We start from the raw sequence: 25,045 nt of genomic DNA on the forward strand, positions 1-25,045 counted from the left end.
GCATTGTGTATCGCTGGAACGTAGTGGCTTGCTAGCAGTGTGAAAAATAAGAGGGAAATCCTTGAATAGTGCCTAGGAGCAGAATTGGGAGAGGTTTCATTAAATGTGTTTGACAAAATACAAGTTCATCCAGCCCCTGTAGGGTCTATCACCTCCTGTCCATAGTCCTTGCCTTCAACTTGCCTTTGTTTGAAATCTGTAATGTGTAATTATCCTAATAAGGTATGACAGTATTAGCAAATATGGAAAAAGGGGAACTGGTTCATTTCATTTCCTAACTTGCCACATGGGATATTGTCAATTGGTGTCTATCCAGTTCAATTCTGTGCTGCGGACATTAATTATATAGTTTCCATATTTCCCTTTTCAGATGGAATATCCCTCTCTCATTTGCAACATGATACACAGAGATATGTATCATTTAGGAATGAGAGAGCAAGCCAAGCAATTAACTATGACGGAAACTGGATTTATTCTGTAATCTCCTAAAAGAAGAAGATCAGGAATTGAAAATGTTAATCCATATTCAAATTGGACCCATTTTATCTGGCCATAATGTTAATTTGCAACCGATGGAGAGAGCATTCATTATTCATTATCTTTCGAGGGATGAGTGAACAAAATGCTGGCACGCTGGGTTCAGTCATACTTGGTTACATGATATAACCCCGTCTTAACCGTGGGGTCAGAAAACCAATGTGTTCGGAAGAATCTGTATCCTCTGAATGTTTCGGGTCTACAGTAATGCAGCAATTAAGACCATCAATCTACCCTAGTGCTTGTTTCCGTTATTCATGAAAAGAGTTACTAAACAGTATCTTTAATTTAAATCAAGCTCAGTGTTTAGCGAAAACTGGGGAGTTTGGAAGATTTTTTTTTTTTTTTGTATTTCTTATAATGATGGGCCTATTTCAACAAAGGGTTCATCATGAGCTTAGCCCATCTACACTTTCTTTCTGGAAAAAATGGGCATGCTGGAAGAGCTTTCACTTGCAGATTGTTAACTATTGTTAAGACCAATGTTAATCCCGCTGGTTCTAGTGTTGTTCCTCTCTTGTTTTTTAATACATGTTGTTTCCACTCTAGAGACAATAGAAATCTATCAACCTTCTACGAAGATCTCAAAGAAACCCTGGTGGCATATTCTGTTTGCTTATTTTTCCTCAATTTTTGATTGAATCAATTTTCGAGTTTAAAAGCGATTCTTTAACACAACAGAATGCCAATTGACAGCTCTGACAGCTCTGACAATGCATTGCATGAAGTCAAGAAGTAAATATAAACTAAGCATGTAATTAACTTGAGTTCAATTTTTAGTATGTTGCATATCAATACCTCCACCCATACCAGCACAATTCCAGTGGCATTTTGATTTAACCTTATGGTGACCTAGGACAGCTTTAACTATGATACATCCATTTAATTTCTCCCCCTGATTATCACATCTCTCCTGTATTGAGCGAGGTGGATGAGTAAAAGATCCCTCTATATATTGTGTATATGTTTCTGAGGTAGTAAGAGATTTAAGTTTTTTCTTACAAGGGTCCTTCATCACCCTGTGGAGGGGGCCACTGTCACCTGTACCGTTGGTGGAGTCGCTGTTGTGGGCGACGGTGCCGTTGATGATGGGGGAGTTGCTGTGTGTGTGTGTTTGTGTGCGTGTGTTCGCGAGTGTATGTATACAGATAGAAATCAGAGGAGCATACAGTTGATTCAAGAGTTGTGACAGTGAACAGTTGATTTGGTGTGGGACATTTTAGAGGGTACATCTTTTAACACAGGCACACACAGAAACACAGAAACACACACACACATAAACACACACACACAAACATGCACCCATGCCTACACATACACACACACAGACACACACACAAACATAAACACACACACACACACAGACACACACTCACACACACAAACAGTTTACACTCAGCTTGATGCTCACAATTGCTTATCTCCACCTTTCTCAACCTCCCACTGTCTCCCTAAAACACACACACACACACACACACACACACACACACACACACACACACACACACACACACAGGCACACACACAGGCACATGCCCACGTGCACAGCGTGAGATTTTAATCAGAGCGAGCGGCTACTTGTGCTGACCAGGCCAGGGGTTCAGTTGGCCTCGGGGTGCCCGTCTAATCAAGGACGGGGGGGAAGTGGTGACAGTGAGAATGTACCAATTAAACAGCCTGATTGGGCTGCTACTCCGCCATGGCAAAAACAATCTCTCTCCCTCAACAGATTGCAATCTGACAGCGGCAGATGTAATTCATTAATTATACTGATAAAAAAAAACACACACACACACAGCACTCTACCGCACACCCAGCCAACTCCGTAAACCGCCACCTCGCTATTTATTATCCTCGGTTTGTTTGTTATTTCAATTTTTTATGAGGCGTTATGGATATGCCGCTATGCTTCTGTCTGGAAGGGTATAACTGTCACAGGACATTACTTGACCAGAAGGTTTATTGTGAACAGATCCTGGGCCCGGCATGGATTTGTGTACACATTAAGACAGGTTTATATGCCTAGCCCACCCTCTTGCTGGATACACGGGGGTCATCGCGGGCCCCTACTGTCCTCTTACTGTTGCCGTTCAACGTCTCCAACACCAATGAGATGGTAGAGCAGCTACAGCGGTGAGGCAGTATGCTGGGCGAACGTATTGTTTCCAGATGGTGTGGATACAGGGAAAACTACTGGCTAATGGTTTAAAGCGGAGCCCCTGAGAATATAATGAAAATGTTTGGAGCAAAATGGGCGTATTGGGTTTACAATGACGTGTGATGATAGGCCCAGCGGGAGGCCACTGCTTTAAACACACAATCTGAAACTTTGAAAGAAGTAGATGAAGCATTACTACCAGGATAAATATATTGGGAAGTGTGTGAAAAGCACCGCCCCACCTGTCTGTGTTTCAAAAGACCTAGAGAATATTAGCATTTACTGTTTTTCTTCTGTATTTCATTCAGGTGTGAACAGTAGGAAGAAAATCTTAAACACACAAGATGAAATACATCAGCAGCTGCAGCTTTAAAACAGCAAGCAAACAAAGAAAAACATGGATATTCCTGTAGGTTTTCTTCCATTGCAGATTCTCCTGCGATAATAATTTTTCGGTTTAATGCTGGGTACATTCTAGACAATTTTTCAAATTTAGAAAACGTGAGACCACACACCTCACAAAAAATTAAGAAACACTTAACTGTCGTTGGAGTGTGGAAGCAAACGTTTCTCTTGCGATCAAAATAGGGACTTTAGTGTAAACAAATAAGCTATGCTAGCTCTTGTGATCGTTGTTTTTGAAAATTTAAAACTCTACAAGCTGTTTCTCCATTTCGGAAGCCAATTTAGCTTTTGCTGCCACGGCTTCGGTTATGATTACTTGATGAAATGTTGGTATTGCATTTAGTCTGCGTGGCTCGCAATTGGCTAATATCTTTCCCACATCAACGACAATCCATGGCCTGTGTCCTCTGCTGTCGTTAGGGTTACTACAGGATAACGGATCGTAAATATCTAACAGGTATAATATTTGAATCGGTTGGCCCTGATTGTAAAAAACACTGTCGGCATACCGCACACCAAAGGAAAATCTGAAAGAAAATTCTAAAGAATCGGTAGAACCATCAAAAGATCCGGGCTTTGCCGACGAGAGTCAGGAGGGGAAAATTTGGCATAAAATCGGTTTAACTGTCCTGTAGTATGTACCCATAACTTCTGTATTCCTCTTAGATTTATTTCCCAACAATTTCCAAATTCCTTTGGCAAAATCCCCCCGTACAGTGTAATTACTGTACGACACCCTACTGAATTAAAAGGCCATAGAGACCACAGAGGAGATGGCCACACAAGCTCCAGCACGGTCCAGCAGGCGACTCACCTTGTCTGCCAGGTTCTTGAGGGCCAGGGTCAGCCCAGGGCGAGAGTGCTCCTGGGCAGCCTGGAGGAGCTGGTCTGCCAGGCTGGAGATGAGGGGCTGGAGCAGGCCCATGGTGGTCAGCAGCTCCTGGGCCTTGGCCGTGTGCTCCGGGGAGTAGTAGATACACTGATAGGCTGTGCTGAAGCTGGAGAAGGGAGGGGGGGGGGAGAGAGAGAGAGAGAGAGAGAGAGAATACAATTACATTAAGTGAGTATACACCAATCAGGGGAAGTCCCTGAAAGTAAACAAGTTGCCATTACTGTGGTGGCTTCGGCCTACAATACGCGCATGTTTGAATAAAAGTTGTACTATTTTCTACTTTTACCTTTACTTACTATGCATCGTTACTTTTGCCAATGGCGTCGTTTCTCATTTCTCAGCTGCTCTCACAATAGTTGCAAACTTAAATTTTGGAATAAAACTGAATGCGAGGAATTGGAGTCTTTTTTGATCAGGGTTGAATTGTTGGGGGTCCAAGTAAAATCATCGGGGATTTTGACATCTAAGAACAGTATCTGGCGACACGCTCAACCTCCGTCCCGTTGATAACGATGGAGGTGAGTGAGCTGCTTTGGCCATTGCTCACTTCTTTGGAGAAGTTCAGGTAGTATTGTTGAGTTGAATAGCTCAATTGTTTGTTGAGCTACTCATCCTCATTGTTCATCCATCACTCTTCAGGAGTGTGAAATACATTTCCAGGATGGTAAACCAAAGAAAGAAGAACCAACACCCAGTGTTGCATATGGGATATGAACACAATGTAACTATGATTACATTTTTCCTGGAGTAACCATAGCTGTTATTCATTGTCTCCATACATTTTAAAATCATATTTTAAATTAATTAAGAGATTATAATTAAAATACCCTCCAAATTGTCAGTTTCATATGATTGTTTTTGGTTTAAATATGTTTCTTCCTCTTTTTGTGTCTTTCATCAGGGTAAAGTGTTATCATCAAGCATTATGCATCATAGCATATGCTTAAATATTTGGACAAAGGCCAAAGAACTGTAGGAAACGATCACACTCTTCCAGCATTTAGACGTTGCTGTAAACAACTCTGTGAGCATAACCTTACAGAAAGGTGATGCTTGGCGAAAAATGTAGAGTCATATAATCAATTCAGAAGGAAATGGAGGAAGAAGAAGCATCTGAAATGGATGAAGGTGAAGACATACAGTGGGGCAAAAAAGTATTTAGTCAGCCACCAATTGTGCAAGTTCTCCCACTTAAAAAGATGAGAGAGGCCTGTAATTTTCATCATAGGTATACCTCAGCTATGAGAGGCAAAATGAAAAAAAAAAATCTAGAAAATCACATTGTCTGATTTTTAAAGAATTTATTTGCAAATTATGGTGGAAAATAAGTATTTGGTCAATAACAAAAGGTCATCTCAACACTTTGTTACATGCCCTTTGTTGGCAATGACAGGTCAAACGTTTTCTGTAAGTCTTTACAAGGTTTTCACACACTGCTGCTGATATTTTGGCCCATTCCTCCATGCAGATCTCCTCTAGAGCAGTGATGTTTTTGGGCCTTCGCTGGGCAACACAGACTTTCAACTCCCTCCAAAGATTTTCTATGGGGTTGAGATCTGGAGACTGGCTAGGCCACTCCAGGACCTTGAAATGCTTCTTACGAAGCCACTCCTTCGTTGCCCGGGCGGTGTGTTTGGGGTCATTGTCATGCTGAAAGACCCAGCAACGTTTCATCTTCAGTGCCCTTGCTGATGGAAGGAGGTTTTCACTCAAAATCTCACGATACATGGCCCCATTCATTCTTTCCGTCACACGGATCAGACGTCCTGGTCCCTTGGCAGAAAAACAGCCCCAAAGCATGATGTTTCCACCCCCATGCTTCACTGTAGGTATGGTGTTCTTTGGATGCAACTCGGCATTCTTTCTCCTCCAAACACGACAAGTTGAGTTTTTACCAAAAAGTTCTATTTTGGTTTCATCTGACATTCTCCCAATCCTGTTCTGGATCATCCAAATTCTCTCTAGCAAACTTCAAACGGGCCCGGACATGCACTGGCTTTAGCAGGGGGACACGTCTGGCACTGCAGGATTTGAGTCCCTGGCGGCGTAGTGTGTTAGTGATGGTAGCCTTTGTTACTTTGGTCCCAGCTCTCTGGAGGTCATTTACTAGGTCCCCCCGTGTGGTTCTGGGATTTTTGTTCACCGTTCTTGTGATCATTTTGACCCCACAGGGTGAGATCTTGCATGGAGCCCCAGATCGAGGGAGATTATCAGTGGTCTTGTATGTATTCCATTTCCTAATAATTGCTCCCACAGTTGATTTCTTCACACCAAGCTGCTTACCTATTGCAGATTCAGACTTCCCAGCCTGGTGCAGGTCTACAATTGTGTTTCTGGTGTCCTTTGACAGCTCTTTGGTCTTGGCCATAGTGGAGTTTGGAGTGTGACTGTTTGAGGTTGTGGACAGGTGTCTTTTATACTGATAAGGAGTTCAAACAGGTGCCATTAATACAGGTAACGAGTGGAGGACAGAGGAGCCTCTTAAAGAAGAAGTTACAGGTCTGTGACAGCCAGAAATCTTGCTGGTTTGTAGGTGACCAAATACTTATTTTCCACCATAATTTGCAAATAAATTCTTAAAAAATCAGACAATGTGATTTTCTGGATTTTTTTTTTTTCATTTTGTCTCTCATAGCTGAGGTTTACCTATGATGAAAATTACAGGCCTCTCTCGTCTTTTAAAGTGGGAGAACTTGCACAATTGGTGGCTGACTAAATACTTTTTTGCCCCACTGTAGATGAACAATGATGATGTTCTCCAAAAGTTCTTTGCAGAAAAGCTATGCATATTACTCCAAATCCTTATTATTGCATAGAATTTTCCATTGAAGATATCATCTTTCTTGGAAAGCACATGAAGCGCTAGTAAAGATGTTAAACAAGGCCACCTTTTCAAAGCTTTGATCAACATGAGGCGGCAAAAGTTAATGGTTATTCTGAGAATGCTAAATAGCAGTGACGTAAATTTTTGTATACAATGCATACAGGCTAGGGGTTTTGCACTCATTTTAGTTTAAAAAGTCTAGATACACTAGAACTAAGGTTGTCAAACCGTTATGTCTGCTACATATTAATGTAGAACGCCATTGTGCTAACAGTTCATTTGTCATTTCAGTACCTCCCTAGTGAACTCACCAGCTCCCTTTGTTAAATGAATTAAGAACTTTAAGGTGACCCTCATTAAAAAAAAAGAGAACTATTTGATTCCACAACCGCTCTTTACCCTAGGTGCTTTTCTCGTAGCTAATGCTACGTGCTATTTTCAGCAGGCCTCAGCAGACACTGAGTTACTTAAACTTGTCACCGCAGTAATGGCGGCTGACGCAAGATGGGTTAACAGACAAAACGGCCCCCAGATTCGTGGACACAGTATATTTTTAGATTATGTGGTATGGATAGTATGTAGTGTATTTATAGATCACAAGGTAAATTTAGGTATTACACAGTATAGTAAGATCACATATAGTAGATTTTGAAAGAATGCAGTATATTTGCAGAGGATTCTGTATATTTAGAGCATATACCGTATATTTAGAGTCTTACTGAGAGTACAGTAGTGATTTAATGAGTAGTGTATTCCTCATAGGCATAGCCGATGCTTAACGTGTGGACATTTCCATGAATACAAATATCCCAGTAAGTGAAACACTCATAATGAGCACATCCATGGCTCAATGCACTTATGTTTTATGTTCATGTGGTTGTTTGACCGAAGATACCATGCGCCTGTTGCAGTGGTCGGTCATTGTATTTAACGAATAAAGCCTTTGACCGTGAAGCTCGAACCAGCATGTTTCAAGACTCTCGAGTCGAGTCACCCCGCACTGGATGAATAATGAATCTCGTGTTTATTTGAAGGGACCCATTTGATCGGAGAAGGTCACACCTTTGGCAGTTCACGGTCTCAGGGCAAAAAATAAATATTATAATATCAGTCAAATCGAATATCCCCCTCCCTGGGCCGCGCTGAAGTTTGGTGTGACTTTCAATGAGTTTTGTGCTGACTTCACTGAAAGCGTGAAGCGCAGGGTGCGACTGCGGAGGCTTGCGAGCCTCCCAGCTAGTCTAGAGTCAGCGCTGTGTGAACCTCTATGTAGGCCAGAGCCCAGAGTCTGGTCCTCAGGCACAATGCACTTAAGACAAGAACAGACAGGCACGGAGAGGAGGGGGAAACAGATAGGGCCGGATATAGATAGTTACGGGCATATTTCAATCTAGGCACAGATAGTTGTAGACAGACGGATACAGAGTTATAGATAGAGTTACAGATAGGAAGATATATGGGTAGATGTAGCGTGTGCCAACTATGAAGATTTGAATCAGAGAGAGAGGGAGAAACTGAGTGAGGCAGACTGAGAGAGAGAGAGAGAGAGAGAGAGAGAGAGAGAGAGAGAGAGAGAGAGAGAGAGAGAGAGAGAGAGAAATAGAGACAGACAGACAGCCAGACAGACAGACGGACGGACGGACGGACGGACGGACGGACGGACGGACGGACGGACGGACGGACGGACGGACGGACGGACAGAAGGACGGACGGACGGACGGATGGACGGACAGAGATAAAGGGAGAGAGGGAGAAAAGAAAATGTGTCCAGGGAGAGAAGACAGATATAGACAGAGAGAAATTTACGAGAGAGAGAGAGAGAGTGAGACAGAAAGACCCATCGTATGTTCTGAGATCCTGCTGATATGTGGACCTTACAGAGAAGTGCGCTGGGCTCAAGCGTGTCTCAGGCTGGCTGGGATCTCCAAGCCCTGGCCTCGTCCTCACAGCTAATAAGCTCTCTGGAGAAACGACCACCAGTTAGTCTGGACAGAAAATCAAAAGCCATGTGACACAGGGAGCACACACAATGTATAAACACCTGGCACAAAAGTTTTACACAAGAACTGAAGAGAGCCCCGGATCCCCGAATCCATCGGAGAAGAACTCATTGTTGCATGTCGCGCAGGAATAAAGATTTCTCTTTGTGTGCTACAAACAGAATATTGGAAAACTACAGGGAAAGTTAGAGGAGGAGAACTAGTGCCTCAGTGGCTTAGATTCAATAACGGCCCTGTTCGCTCATAAGTACAAATCCAATCCCATTAGGGCCGCCTATACAGGCAATAGGGAAGGTTTGGGAGCTGCCACCTGATGCCAGGACAGAGCTGAACCCGCCCTCAAGGGCCGGCAAAGACAAGGGCCTTTATTTACCCCCCGGGCTGGGCTATCAATACAACATCTCCCTAACAAGATGGTAGAACCCAAAGGGCAAATGATTGACCTTGAGCCATTTCAGTTCGACGTCAACGGTTCTACTGGTGTACTGAGGGTTACATTGTTTTTAAGCCCAAAGAGAGGGGAAATACTTGCAGTAGGATTCAACTATTCCTTGTTATCCACATAGCTTCGACCCATTTGTTTCTTTCTTAGCACCGTCATTGTGTAGGAGGGTTAAAATGTGTGATGTTGTATATGAAATGCATCACCCATGGTGGAGTTATACTATAAATGTCCGAGGATCTTAACCCGCTCTCAGGCGCACCACCAACATCCATCGATGGCCAGATGGAGCTCCACACACAGCATGGCGTTATATATGTGTGTCCGAGAAGCTTAACTCTTTCTTGGACGCGGGTATCAACATAAACCGCTGGCAAGACGGAGCTCCACACATCCACACACACCGTGGGGTTATATATAAGTATCCTAAAAGCTTAACCCTCTCTCAGACACGCCTCATATAACCAGTGAAGAAGAGCTTATGCTCCATCCTTTTGCCAAAATATCCTATGTATTTAGAGGATTCAATTAGAATGGAGCCTCACACACTTTTTAATCAAAGTGTAAAATAGTGTAGCGAAGTGGCAGTTTGCGGATGAGAGGGATTATGATAAACGGGTGTGCATTCTTTAATACATCCATGGTCTGAAGACTTTCGTGTTTGAGGACGTTCCCTGTTCGATAACTAAAACTAGGCTATCATTCTTTTGGAGAAAATTGGTATCATGAACGAAGCTAAACACTGGCTTGGAGCGCTGACTGCTATCGAGATGAATGATCAATACATGTAAAAGCTAGCGATAATTACAGGTCTATGGATGTCCTTTTGTCTACAGTCCCATTCAGCCCTGTGATGTGTAATTATTTTATGAACAACAGACATGAACAACAGTCACGTTCAATGTAAAAAAAAAAGCATTAATAGAATTACAGACTCAATATCTAAATACAGTTCATTAACTGTCAAGATTCAAGTTCTTACATCTTGAAATTAACTTTGAGCTACTCAGTGCTGTTGTAGTCGTCGACATTTCGGAAGATGGTACTGGTACACGACACAGGTCAGTACTGGCCACCCTGGGAGGGGTGAGGGGGAGGGATTCAGTTGGTTGCAATCTGAAACTTCACCGCTAGATGCTATTAAATTAGACATTTTGCACACTGCACCATTAACTTCCATCCCTGCTCAACAACGTTGCACATTCTGGGAATCTTTCTCCAACATAAAAAACCTGAAGCAAAGATTCACAAATTGGGCTAAACTTTTTATCACTAACTGCAAGTCTATAAGCTGCTAATGAAGGTCATTACTAAAACTAGCAAACGATTGCCTGAACAAAGACTACCCCCTGTAGGGGGCTTCTTCTCTCCGTGATCAATAGGAATCTGTTGGAACACAGGAGGGATGCGGGGCTGGGGTCGGAGCAGTCAGAGAACCGCTGAGCCCAGTGGTCTAATTAAGCCTCCCCCCGCCCCACCATCTCCTGTCCACGTGCTAATTAATAGTGGAGGGCGAGGGAGGCTCTGCCGACAACCAGGCGAGGGTGTAAAATAGGGCTGCGTAAGCACGGAGCCTTGCGGCTCTCCAGGTGACTGCCAAAGCCTCTTTCATCATCCGGACAGCCAGCACAAGTCACTGATCATGCACCCGGGCGGCTGCCACACGTCCCCAGCAACCAGAAGGAACAGAAGAGAAAGAGAAAAATCTATTCTCTGTCATAGAGAAAGGGAAGGGGGTGGGGTCAGAAGCGATCTCATTATTCCAGCCAACAATCATCATCTGTTATAACGTCAAACACTGGCTGACCACCAGTCTCACCACCATCACCATAAGCACCCATGTGGCAGGGAGAGACCAGCCAAGACCTTCCTCAGTCATTGAGAGACAAGATGGGGAGAAGCACTGATCTCAAGGCAGACACAGCTCGGCTAGAGCGTGCTGTTGCTGCTGCCAATATCTTACTCTGATACAGAGCAAGAGAGAGAGAGAGAGAGAGAGAGAGAGAGAGAGAGAGAGAGAGAGAGAGAAAGAGGGAAAGGGAGAGAGAAAGGGAGAGAGGGAGGGAGAGTGGGAAAAAGGAAAGAGGGAGATAGAGGGAGGGAGGGAGAGTGGGAAAAAAGAAAGAAGGAGAAAGAGGGAGGGAGAGAGAGAGCAAGAGAGGGAAAAGAGAGAGAGTGAGAGAGAGGGAGGGAGATTGGGAAAGGAGAGGGAGATAGAAGAAGTGAGAGAGGGCGAGAGAGAGGGAAAAGAGAGAGAGGAAGAGAGAGAGAGAAAATGACAGAGTGAGAGAGGGAGGGATGGAAAGAGACAGAGTCCGGAGCTGGCTGTTCAAGCTTCTGTCTGTCAATGAGATGCCGCAGATCAGTGCCAATGTCCCTCGTCTGAACCTCTCAGACCACCCGCCAAAGAAGCCAGCATACTTTGCAAGGGTGGCCGTGCGAGTCCCAAGTTCTGTGAACACAAGAGCCACATGGCTCTATCCACTATGTGTTGAATCCAGAACCCACAATCTATGCCTCCCCACCTCCAGTCTGTCCTCAAAATGCATCTGAAACACTTGGTTGGCACAGAATGACTTAATAGTTATCTCAGAGTGTGGTGGACAGCATGCAAGACCACACGTTCTGGCGAGGGTGGATGCAGTGTTCTCTCCAGCAAAGCGGTGGAACAGAGGGTCCCTGGCTTTCATGTAACCTCTTTATCCACTTTGCATCCCCCTACACTACCCCCCCCCCCCCCACCACACACACAGACAAGCTCTTTCTAATGGGTGTTCTTCCATTGAACAATAATGGCAGAATAATTTGAAAGTAGTGGTAAAGACAGATAACGCCATATCAGTGGTTCACCAGCTATGACTGGGAGGTTCAATTAAACACAGATAAAAAAGTGAAGGACCCCCCCCCCCCCCATTTTCAAAAGACAGATTTAAGTGGGACTGCATACATTAATGAAAGATAAATGCTTTTGCTTTGTGTGTACATTTACACAAGGGTTTCCAGTGGAATACAAAGGACAGATATTGATTACACCCCTAGCTGTGGCCATCCAGAGACAGCCTGCACTGCACACTGCTCCGGTCTGCCAAGTTCTCCCATTGCAGATCTCTTTTTTTAATGGTTATGGGAAGAGCTCCCTCCCTCTCCTCAGTGTCCTGGGAACAAAGACGAATGGCTCTTTTATTGCATTCTTGGTAACACCAGCCCTCTCTTGCTCTTCTTCTTCGTTTCTTTTCTGATTGTTTTCTTTATTGAAGCAGTAGCGTTGTCTGTTGATTGACAGAGTCTCGAATCAGGTCGAATTTTCCTCTTTTAAAATCCGCCAGGTATGCTGACAAACAAGGTTTAGTTGGGCGTAAGTTTGCCACATCACAAAAAAGCTCTCATAGTTTTGATCACTTAAACCACTTAAACGCCATGCCAAAACCAACATCGTTACTGCCAACGGTCAGAACTTCTCTTTTTAGTGAACCTTCATGAAAAAATATCACACGCAGTTAATGTCATTCAAAGTAAACACACATTAGCACCAAGTAAAGAGACTCTAAATACTCAGCGGAATTCGAAGCGGAAACATCAAGTTAGAATTTATTCCCGTTTCTGACGATGAGTGACAAAATGGCGGGATTCCAGGTCAAAGTCAGCAGAGGCTCATTGAAGTCCGACGCCGGTCAGCCAGCCGGAAAATTGGAAACTTCAAGCTAGAGTGAGTCATTAACTAAGTCAAATATGAAACAAAAAAAGTGCCGTCTCCCAGCGGAACTTATTCAAGTCTAATCTCTCATTCAAAGGAAAATTATTTCACTTCAGTGGACTCTCATACAAAAAAATATGCTAAACTCTTATCATCATGATATAGCGCGTGTAAGCAGATAAAACCGACCATCTTCAGCAAATTCGCTCCCGCGTGCGAAGCCTCCAACCATTTTCCCATCAACGCCGTCCGTTTTTATAACCCCACTTCAGCCTCGCCTCTTTTTTTATATTGTTGAGCGCCAAACTCCTGTGGAGCTAATTGGAACTGGCGTGCTTTGTAATGACTTTGCAATCCATGCGAAAGGCTTACAGAATAATCACCCTTCATTTCCTGCGGCATCACTCAAGTGACCATGGATGCAGGATCCTCCTCCTACATGTACGGCCGCCCCGCTTTCAAAAGAGCCGCAGCAGCACAATTCAAACGAGTGCTGCTGATACGGCTGCTCCTTACTGTAGCAGTGAGCGAGTGAGAAAGGGCGGCACGTGGTTAAGCCTGCATGCATGCAAAGCGTCATTATGTGTGTTTGTGTGTGGGCTATATGGGTGTGTATCCGTTTGTCTGTGTAATGAATGAGTGTGTGCATTTGCGAAGCTGAAATATCGGCTGTTCAGGATGACCCCTCATTTGCTCTGAAAAATAAAAGCCCTTGGTTTTTTCGGGAAGTAGGGATCTACTTGATCAGTCAACCTTTTGCTTTTCAATTGAAATAGTAAAGTAGAGGATAAAGTAGGGAGAAGAGTTGGAGTGGACTCCTCGATGAGTATGTGCTGCTTCAGAGGCTCAAGGTTCAGTCAAGGTTTAGTGAACTCTTCTAGGTTTTTGAAGGTGCAGAGTTGTGGATCACTCAGAGAAAACAAGGCACATGAACCGAGGTCAACAGGAAGGTAATTCGCTGCACTAGCATCCTGGAAAGAGGTCCTACCAGTGGAATATGAAAATCTATTTACTTAATATCTACTTATGACCAACTCTCATCTTGGTTCAATAAACAGCTTCACAGTCATTTCTGCTGTTACTATTATATGTACTATAAGCAATGTATTTCCAACAGCTTTAGTTTGTATATAACCAACTGTTAGTTTGAATATAACCAAAGATAAATAAAGTCTGTATAACTGTATAACTGTATAAACTAATTGTGCCTTAATGGTATAATGGTATTCTATGATACCATGGTATTCTATGATACCATTATACCACATAATGGTATAATTTTTCACTCTCACTGTTCTAGTCGGTATGTTTTAGTTTGTGTCGTAATTATTGTACTGTGTACTGAGTGTTTTATATCTTGTATGGTAAACCTTCTAGTGAATGTGATACAGTTTGAACAGCAACCGTTCAAGCCAGTATGCTGTAGTTTGTATAGTAACCCTTCTATTGATTGTGATACAGTTTGTACAGCAACAGTTCTAGCCAGTATGTCGTAGTTTGTATTGGAGTGGCTTTGCTGTGGGTCTGTTGGGTTCTACCTCTTCTTCTCGGCTTGGTAGCGGCTCAGGAGTTTCTGCAGCCCGCCGTTCTTGAATCCCTGGAAGTGGGCGGCCGGAGCGCCCACTGTGACCACGTCGTAGGCAGCGTCTGTGCACACAGAGCAGAGAGACAAATCGTGAGGATTCACCAGTTCCACTCACACAGCATGCCATCATACCCCTAAACCCAGAGACAGAGTCCCTTGCACAAAGAAGACAACTGGAGGAAACAGAATCAGGAGATGTAAGTTGTTGTTTTGTTTCTGAAAGGTTTAAACAGTTTTCCTGGGCTGCTCCCTCGTAAATGTTTGTAGCCTGGCGTGAAAACGGATCTCTCCCGATTAATTCAGAAGCAACACATGCGCCTTTGAAACTCTTTTACAGACGTGTGCTCATTGCGTGGGAAATGCGGTAAGCTCATTGTGATGGGTTCACATCACAGCCCCCTGAATCCCTTCTCGTATTCCTTTCCGGGTGCCCCCTGCGGTCTCCACATGGCTCTGGTACCGTGTTGAACAAGAAGGACAACCAATGTCACGCCGCTTCATTCCAATTTGCACAGCGCCGTCAAAAAGTAAATAAAACACTCACGCACACACAAACACACACACACACACGCACACACACACAGTCAGTGACGGTGCGGCGGCTAGCACAGAGGTGCTTAAAACAGGCCTTGTTTCAGATGAGTAATGGATAAGCCTGACACTTATATCAGAGCAACTCAGGAGTGGAGAGGAGGGGTTATGGGGGATTATGGTGCTGAATATTTTCGGGGGTTGGTTTTAGTGCCAGGTCAGTTAATGAACACCCTTGGGGAAAGGCCCCTGGTATCTCTGCTCTCGGCGTCGAGGAGGCTGTTCTGAAGAGCTTTTCAAAACACAAAACTAATGACACAGCTCTGCTGCAGATGTGGCCCCAGCAATGCAGATGACAGGGTGGCTGGACTGGCTCCCCTCCAACCCTGAAGCGCTGACTTAATGGACACTGGGGTAAATAGGGGGGAGTGGTTGGGGGATGAAGGGGTTAATGGTGTCTTCCCACTAATGCAGATCCCACTGAATTCCCAAATCATTATCCCAGTGCCTGGCCGATGCGCCCCCCCTTCCTGCCACACGTTAGGCCCCTGGAGTTATAAACTACCGACTTCCCCTTAATTGGTTCTGCTGCAACAGCCGCAGACTGAAACACAATGGTTGGTCTCTGAACATCAATCACAGTGGCCAATTTGTGCTGTATTTGTCTGGCCTCCCCCTTTCTTTGGTCCCCTTCCCTATAAATTGCCAGGGAAACGAGAGGGCCGAGAGAACTCTCTCACACTTTCCCACACAGAAAAATAAATTGATTGTGGTAGTGATAAGTTGTTATAATTTATACCCACCATACCTATCCTGCTGTTAAGCAGTGATAAAACACCCTTTTTACATGGTTCAAATGAGTGCCGAACAACGTGTTTATCGCAGTGTCGTCAAGCCAAGCTATTAGCCTTTGAAATATTTTTTTGCAAAATGTCACTTTCAAGGATGAAAACGGTGGTATTGTAAATCATCAGGAACCTGCCCTGGAGATGACCTGATAGATTTCTTTAGGAATCCTCCAAAAAAACCTTTATGACAAATTGGGACATGAGGAATTGGACAGGGGGAAGTAAAAGATTACCCCTGTGAATTCAACTTTTTGAAAGATCTGTCTTGTTGCACCGTGGATAAATAACTTTGCTTTTATAAATATGAAAGCTTAAAGGATGAGGTCTGCGTATTTCTGCAATTATTTTTTTTTCACTGCCGGTAGCCTCCATGAAACACGACAATTTATTTTCCTGCTGATCACATTCATCACTTGTTTAGTGATCGGCAGATACTGAGCGACACACAGAGATTTCCATTGTTCAAACCGCGGGTAGCTTACAGTTTGCTTTTGTCTACGAAATCTATCCATGTGATTAATTAAACTTTCACACAACACCAAAAGGCTGCTGTTGAACGGGCAGCGAGGCAGAGACAGTAAACAAAAGTCAGAAGGTAGGATCCTGTGTGTTGTATCTTCTTGAATCTTCCCTAGAATCCCTTAACACGTTTTCTCGAAAAGATGCACAACACTTTTCTCGAAGGGATGGGTTTTTTCGTGCCAAAACAGGACGTTTGTACAAAGTCTACCATAGCAGAGGAAAGTGCCTATCTGCCATTATCTATTTACCATTTACAATTTAGCCATTTGGCAGACGCTTTTATTCCAAGCAATTTACAGTGAATCTTTTCAGAAGTAAATCGTAGGAGGCAGCCATGCGCATTTTGCAGACATTGGGACTCGAACTCAGCACCTGGGATTGAAAAACATTTGACACTAGACTATCCTGCATCCATTGTTTTTTTTTGGCCAACAGTCAAAGTACACAGCACCAGAGCCAAGTGTCGATCCACCCTAATCTTGTTCTAGGTCTGTACGTGTTGATGTCAGCGATAAGATTAAAAACCTACAATCCCTGACCTGTCCTTATCCTTATCCCCTATCCATTTGTTCGCCAGCAAACAAGGCTACTGTAGGATGCCGAGATGGATGCAACGGGATACTTTCAGTCTCTTATGTTCCATTTTACGGGACACAATGGCTTCAGAACCTCAGGACATTCAGAATGTCCTCCTCGAGCGGTCGAGTACCTGATTTTCTGGGGCAGGTCACCATCATCCTCTGGGTGTGGAGGTTGATTGGGATAAACTCCAGAGACTTCTGGGTTTTGCAGCAGCTTGGCTTGAAGGAAGGGCCTGCAGGGCGGGCAGGGGGGGGAAGAAGAAAGGAAAGGACAAGAACAGAGTGTGAACTGTGTTGTTAAGCATAACAGTGTTGGTCAGTGAACTTTTTAAGAAGAAACCAGCCACAGCTGGGCGTGAGGCCAGCAGTGCTGTAGGAAACTATTAACGTACTTTAACTGATTTAACCTAGCTAGGGCTGGGCGAAAAACACAATAGAAAAGGCAATAATGCAACTATGTAACAGAACTTATTCTTTAGACGCATTAAGGCAGGTACTGGTCTTTTAGACAGGCATGATATGCAACCGCTAGACACTCATTTTCAATGAGACGAGCAGCGCTGCATGGAGGACCGGTATCTTGTTGTCGGATAGCAACTAGCAATTAAACAAGCCAATCACGGCACTCAAAAACGACTGCACGAGATGAATTGTGGACAAGACGCGTCGTCATTATGTTTAGTCACTGAGACAATTAATGCTTGTCCTCCATTTAATGGAATTCCTCTATAAATCGCCCGACTCGTAATAAAGGCTACACTGAAGCATGAACATATAGCAAATAACATGTTTTATTTTTGCGCTTCTAAGAGTAGTCAATCATTTTCATTATTCATACTTCCCCTTGTACGTTGAAACTATTGAAGTATATTTTACCTTATTGGACAAGGCCCCGCTAATTCCTTCTGCTCGTGGGAAACAATCATATCTTATCTTCAAAGGTGCTTTAAAAATGGGAAGGACTTCCCCTTAATCCCGACTTGGAATCACCTATAAATAAGGACTTTGTCTTAAAAAAACATAAAACAGCCGTCAAAACACCCATTTTTATGCATAATCCTTTAAATGAGGGAATTGATGTATTTTACACTGACTGTTTTATTCAAAAGCTCCAATTAACACCCTTCCTCTACTCAACAGCGAAGCAACGTTATACTGCACAGTTTTCGAATTTAATCTCAAAGAGCACAATGGTTGAGCAAATCTCAAATATGTTAATTGTGATCTTTCAGACCACAGATCGTGTTGTGATGTTGGCGTAGAGCGACGATCAAAGGCTCTCAACACAACAACGTACAGACAAGAAATCGGGAAAGTTCTTATTATCTTTTACAAATTTGCCATGTAATTAAAGAGCGGTCTGTACACTTATCTCAAACATTTAGGTTCCCTTTCATGAAATGTGACACAATTAGATATGGATGCTGTTCCAATTTTCAACAACTAATAATGAGATGTTCTGACTTTCACTGATAAGGAGAAACAATCACTTCACAGTTCCCACACACTCCACCAGCAGTTATCAGCACCAGCAGGGCATCTTGAATAGTGCCATGGCCATGCCAAGTGTCAGTAATCGTGCTTTTTTACTCTCTCATCACTGAGGGGAAGCTTGTTTATGTCGTTAAACAGACATGCTAGTTAACAAAGCACTATTAACCCGGCTTGTCTTCTTCGGCTGCTAAATCTCTCATTCCAACACCACACAGTCTGCCAACTGTGTGGTTAGAGTCCTTAGTTAGTGTGATATGGCAGCTTTGATCTCTTTTAACCGGAGCTGAGTCCATAAATCTTACTAAAGAGTCTTTCTTTTTAAGTGGGGTCTAAAGACCTCTGGGGATCCAGCCGAATGGACTCGTAGACATTTGGGGATCGGCAAATTAAACACAAAAGCACACAGGTGCCTTTTAGGCAAAAACTAAGAAAATTATCAAAACGCTGTGCCGTATGATGTTTCAGGGTGAAGGCTGAGCTTCAGCTTTCTTGAAGGATATCTTATGTAGTCACACATAAGTTACTCCACAGTTTAAGAAAGAGAGTTTGAAAACTTCTCCAAAAGTCTAGGCACTTTGGCTCCGTTGGGAACTGGCCTTTATGAGATGGCTTTGCTGAGGCTTAGACATCAGCGGTTTTTAACGCTTTCATGCTCGGTATTACACCTTGCACTGTTGAAAGGCCACCGGGAACATTTCTTTATGAGATGGTTCAGCTGAAGCTTGGACATCAGTGTTTTTTAACACTTTCAAGTTAGGTATAAATCGTGCTACGCTTATAACTTCCAGTGGAATTAATGATGAATGAGACAAGAAGAGAAAGATCTTGATCGTATAATAACCAATAGCTGGCATCTTGCTTCCTAACTGCAGGCAGTAATTGTTTGATAAGATCGGCTGAGTACCTTTACAACCCCTGCAGTGATTGAAGCCTAATGCAGCACTATCATCTGGTCACAAATCTGCCTTTGTCCAGGTGAACATGCACATTTGTATTTAATTTTAATTATAACAGGGATCTTAGCTCATTTAGCAATGTGCTCTGGATATCCTATCTTATATAGGATACATGCCAAAAAACAAACACCGACACTTATATATCAATTATATAAATAGCTGACTGAAATCAGCATTCAGAAGTGAAAACCCAGTTTGAAATTGACTCAACTCAATATTACATTTCATCTTCCAGAGCTAAACCGGGTTACCTCTACACGATCCTTACACACAAAGAAAACCTCCATAACAGCTTAACTTACAAGCTTCTGAAACGTTTTTTTTTGTTTCCAACAAGATGTTTGAATTGAAACATCAATATGAAAACACTTCTTCCAATAGCACCTGCACTTGTCTCATCACCGAGGATGTGGTCATGAGTGGCAGTTGGGTACAAACGCGTCTAGAGAACAGGGAGAGTCAAATGACGGGGAACAGGTTGCTGGAGGTCCAACAAACAACACCCATGACAGGATTACAACAGCCTCTAATTGTCCCACTCGCAAACAAAGGAGGTGGCGATGATTTATTCATGAGTGGAACAGTTATTAGAGCATCTAAAGTGCGTGCTGAGGTCAGTGCGGCTCATTAAAAATGAATGGAAATGAAACACTAAGGATGTTGAACCTGAGCAGGGAGAATCTGCCCTGGTCTCCCTAAGGGCTGCTGTGCTCTCCTGCTGCCACTCCGTATGTGGAGTGATGTAAGGCCTCTTTTTCTACTATCTTCGCTCTCTTCGGCAACTTGTTTTGCTCCTGGTTCTGCTCAGCTCTCTCCTTGACACTCCTCCCACATCAGATGGCCCGCCACTTAAAACATATGGTGGAAATCAGCAGGGAAACAATGCAGGCTTCTGTTTGACAACTTGCTTATTCTTGTCAATAAGAAGCCCCTTTTAATTCAGAATACAGAAGCAGGGACTGTAAGCACAGAAAAATAATTGTCCCATCTCTGTCTACTCAGTTTTTTCCCCATCCTACGCTATATGACATTTATATACAGTAAATGCCTTTTGTTGGATGTCTCACAGTGAACTGACTGCATATATTCTTAGCACGGTGGCCCCGCTGGGAACAGAACCCCTAACCTCGGCGGTGTCCATGATCCATCTGTAATCCTCTGCCGAGGCCTCCTGGAGATTTTCGCTTCATCTTCTTCACACCCGCCCACTCTACATGGGCTCAGATGCTCCCTCCCTGTACGCAAGTCCTCCCCCCCCCCCCCCCCCGCTCCGCCTCTCACCTCCCCTTTGATCACATTAGCTATCAATAATTGATCCTCCTCCCCTGTGCTCCTGTCACTGTGCGTTGTCGCGCCTCGGAGCCTGGCGCCGGGGTCTATCGCATGTCGCGTGACAACTGGCCGATGGCGTTCCAAAAGAAAAAGAACAAGGGTGAGTCTTGTCAGGAAACATAACGACCTGCAACGCGTACTTCTTACTGTCCGAAACAACAACCTTGGTCTTTGCCGCTCACTCCCACCACCACCCCAGAGAGGCCCGGGCGTGCTGAGGGGAAGTGGCGAGGAGTCATCATTACTCAAAGGGCTGGTCGCAGTGGAGCGCCACACTGACACACATCTCATTACAGGACAGGAGGGAGTCGTGGTAAAATCCATCACTTGCCAATGGCCACAGCGGCAAAGCCCAGAGTGAATAATCAATAAAGTTGAGGAGGATGGAGAAGAGAAAGATAGAAAAGGAGGAGACAGAGACGAGAGAAATACATTTGTATGTAATTTTATTTATTTTTTTAAAAAAAAATTCTTATCTAGAAATAACTGGATATTGTCGAGCATTGTTTGTGAATTGTACACTTTGGAATTCGTTTAGGGGATGTTTGTATCCAAGGCATTGGACCTTGGGGACCGAACACATACCCTTTCAGCTGGGAGGCGAAGATTCTAAACACAACACTGTACAAACACTTGCTATTGTTTAACAACAAAAGTTGTCCCCATTTCTTTCATTTGGTAGCATATTTTTTTTCCAGCATGTGCTCTGAGTACATATTATACACAAATGCAACAAAGCTGAAACAAGTCTCCACAAAATACTTGATATATGGAGTAGATGGTGTATAATTTCACAATAATAAGACAATTTTATTGTTGCATTTGAAAATAAATCCTCAGCTCCATTGTGCAAAGTTTTATGGTCAAGTAAATCAAACCTGAATGGCAACAAAAATGAAGCAAGAAATGTAACAATTTTCTTATTTATGAAAATAGGAAAATTGTCTCCCAATTTTTGATGGAAATTTGCTCCAATGACTTGAATGGATGCTTAAAAATAAAACCAAGTATCAAAAGTCGCCTGATGGAACCAATTTGATGTCAAGAGTAAAGATCAACATACTTCCCAGGCTAAGGCGATGATTGGCTCTCTTTGAATGGGACGGTGACATTGTCATCTCGGACACAGCAGCCCTACTGTGTTACAGCAGAACTTCTGGAGGGAGACCCTTCCACAAAACGTCCAAGGGGCAGAGAAACGCTGTGTTTCTTTTTATTTCTGTATCGAGCTGTTCTACTGGAGATACTCATGGTTTTCAGAAAGGGATTTTAATAAGGGTATTTCTGCAGGGGCCAGCACCGGGTGATATGAAACCTTTACGGACCCTTTTTTTTTTTTTTACAGTTTACTACTGCTGGCCTAGTTTGTTGTTCGCCAATTACACGCTTACAGATCCACGCCTCCAGCAAAACGGTTGGTCGTAACAAATATGAAGTGAAAGATAGTGAAACCTCCCGTTCTCCCAGATTTGTGCTGGCCTGCCCTCAAATATTAATCTAAAGTTATATTTGTGAGACTCCTGAAAATGTAACAGTAAAGCCTTTTATTTTAGATGATGGAAGTCTATATTACAAAGCCTATGCTAACTAAAAATATATATGCAAAATATTGTATCATTAGATCTTTGAAACACAGGCCATGTTCTTTGAAAGCCTAATAGATTTTAAGTGGGAATGTAATTATGTTTGTCTTTGCGAGGGAGTGTAAGTGTGTTTCTCTTTATGCCTATTAAAGTTGATCAGCATAAAAGTTTCAGATGTTTTCATGCGTTTGTGTGTGTGTGTTTGTGTGTTTTTCTTTTTATATCCATGAGTTTTGGTATGCAAGTGGCAAATATATATATGGCAACTATGTAACTATGTAGGTTCTGTGCATGTGTTTTGCATGTTTGAAGGCAATTCTATGAAGGTGTGTATCTATATATGTGCGTGTGTGTGTGTGTGCAAAGAGGCGTACCGGTGATTTTGTCCAGTTCGGCCAGCGTGTCCTGGTAGGAGCTGACTAGGCCTCCATACTGTGTGATCACCTCCTTCCTCAGGGTGTCCCAGTGGGGCGACAGATCCCCCAGGTCTCTGAGCTCCTGTACCCTAGATAACAAACAGAAGCGCACACAAACACACACACACACACATCAACACGCACACACACACACACACACACACACACACACACACACACACACACACACACACACACACACACACACACACACACACACACAAACAAATTAAGTAGATGGAAAACTACACAGATATACATAACAGCCTGTGGCTAGGACAAAATACTGAATCACTATCAATCAATAACGAATATCATTCTCCATGGCCTTCTAACGTTCTCTATATACATTTCTAAACATTATGCCATATATACAAAAGTGAAGACTATTTCAATATAACAATGAGGAGAATATTGAGGAAACTGGACCATCAAAATCAGTTGAAGACCACTGCATAGCAACTAGCCTATATGGGAGAGGGACCGCAGGAATGACATCAGAATTCTCTTTGTTTAAATAACAACTGCTCATGACCTCGTCTAAAGGATAAACTACATTTGCATTTGTATCAGACACATCAGAGCGGATGGCCTACACGCCAGATTGAACAGTAAATTGCGGTGAAAATATAGGAAATACTTCAGAGACATTTATAATGGCGATAACGACAAAGAAAAAATGATACAGGCAGTAACCTGATGATTAGAAGTCCAATTTGTGGGTAATTACAACCCATAGAATCTGAAACACGGCATGTATAAGCAATTCTTTAGAAATGTTCATTGAAAGGAATATAGCTGCATCATGCAGCACACCAAGCTGTCTTTATCTTGAAAGACTTTACACAGACAGAATTTCATTAACATCAGACCGAGAGAGATCTAACTTAGATAATGCTGTTTTGATGTTTACTACCTTAGCCCTATGTAAACCAGATTAATTGTGGAGGTATGCATTCTGTGTCCACAGTAAAAATTACTTTCTTTCCTGTGTAGCTCAATTTGGTAGGTCGCTCACTTTGCAGTACCACTGCCAAGTGAAAGGGTTTGATTCCCACTTGGTTTTGAATCCCACCAGGCCACAAAGGCTAATAAATGTATCTACTCACAGATTCTCTGGGTTATAATCACCCACTTATGGCAGAACACTAATAAGCATTTGAATCAGAGACATCAGCGCAGACAGCCTACTCGCCCTATTGAACAGTAAATTGCGGTGTCACGATAGGAACTAATTGAGGGAAATGTATAATGGCTTTCAGGAAAAGCTAACAATGATGTATGCATTGCTCTTCGGATAAAGAGTACAATGTGTGGACAATTACAACCCATAAAACCCGATAGCCTGCTTGAATGAGCAATTCTTCAGAATTTTCTCAATAATGAGTATCGTTCAAAGAAAAGTGCAGAAAATATGTACTAGCATTTAAAAAGCACATCAGTGGTAGCTGTTATGTTATAGGGCCATATGTGATTCTGCTTGTTTTGTTCTCTCTGCCAAAGTAGTGGAAAGCGCGTGAAGCAATGGTAATGGTAAGATAGGATAAGCTTCACTGATGGTATTCATTGTGTGGCTTTTTCTTTCACAGCGGGTCGGATAAAAAACAACACACGGTGACATGAGGACCGGCCTCTCTCTCTCCCTTGTCTCTGCAGTGGTAAACAAACTTGGTGCAGTGAACTGCCTTTGGGGACAGGGGTAGAGCCACACGCTGGGCGACTGCGCCGCTCAGGAGGTGGCTGTCGGTAAGTAAGGCTGCGCTTCTGGCAGCGGAGGCATGGGGGGCTTCTGGTCTCTTAAGTGAACGGAAAGCCAGCCGACGTACATTACTGATCAAGAGCCGCATAGCCGTATCTTGCGGCACTCCCAGCTGTGTTTGCCTTCCGATGCTTTATACATACAGAATTCCATTTATGTCGCACACACACACACACACACACACACACACACACACACACACACACACACACACACACACACACACACACACACACACAGATCCAATTTAAATAATGCTGTTTTGTTTTTGAGTTTATTCCCTTAGCCCTATGTAAGCCAGATTAATTGTTGAGGTACGCATTGTTTGTCCACAATACACAACAACTTTGTGTCCTGTGTATTTTGTATAGCACGGCGGTAGCACCGCCAGGAGACGGGGTTCGATTCCCTCTGGGTTTATTTCACACTTGGGGCCCCACACGCTCAGAAAGGTATCCACTGGAAGTAATGTACTAAGACACACTG

At 43.3% G+C, this 25,045-nt stretch overlaps 1 protein-coding gene across 6 annotated transcripts in view; it reads right to left on the reverse strand.

Annotated features, from left to right (window-relative positions):
- Window positions 1-25,045, reverse strand: part of inpp4b (inositol polyphosphate-4-phosphatase type II B) — a 201,922-nt gene that overhangs the window by 19,392 nt on the left and 157,485 nt on the right. For all 6 annotated transcript variants that reach the window (XM_079758920.1, XM_079758921.1, XM_079758919.1 and 3 more), the window contains 4 exons: window positions 22,759-22,889; window positions 17,148-17,252; window positions 14,491-14,599; window positions 3,915-4,098 (listed from right to left, as the gene is read on the reverse strand). In XM_079758920.1, coding sequence (XP_079615046.1) covers window positions 3,915-4,098; window positions 14,491-14,599; window positions 17,148-17,252; window positions 22,759-22,889 — 529 coding nt within the window. The remainder of the gene's footprint in view (window positions 1-3,914; window positions 4,099-14,490; window positions 14,600-17,147; window positions 17,253-22,758; window positions 22,890-25,045) is intronic.

Source organism: Pollachius pollachius (genome assembly GCF_949987615.1).
Source record: "Pollachius pollachius genome assembly, chromosome: 2".
Classification (NCBI taxonomy): domain Eukaryota; kingdom Metazoa; phylum Chordata; class Actinopteri; order Gadiformes; family Gadidae; genus Pollachius; species Pollachius pollachius.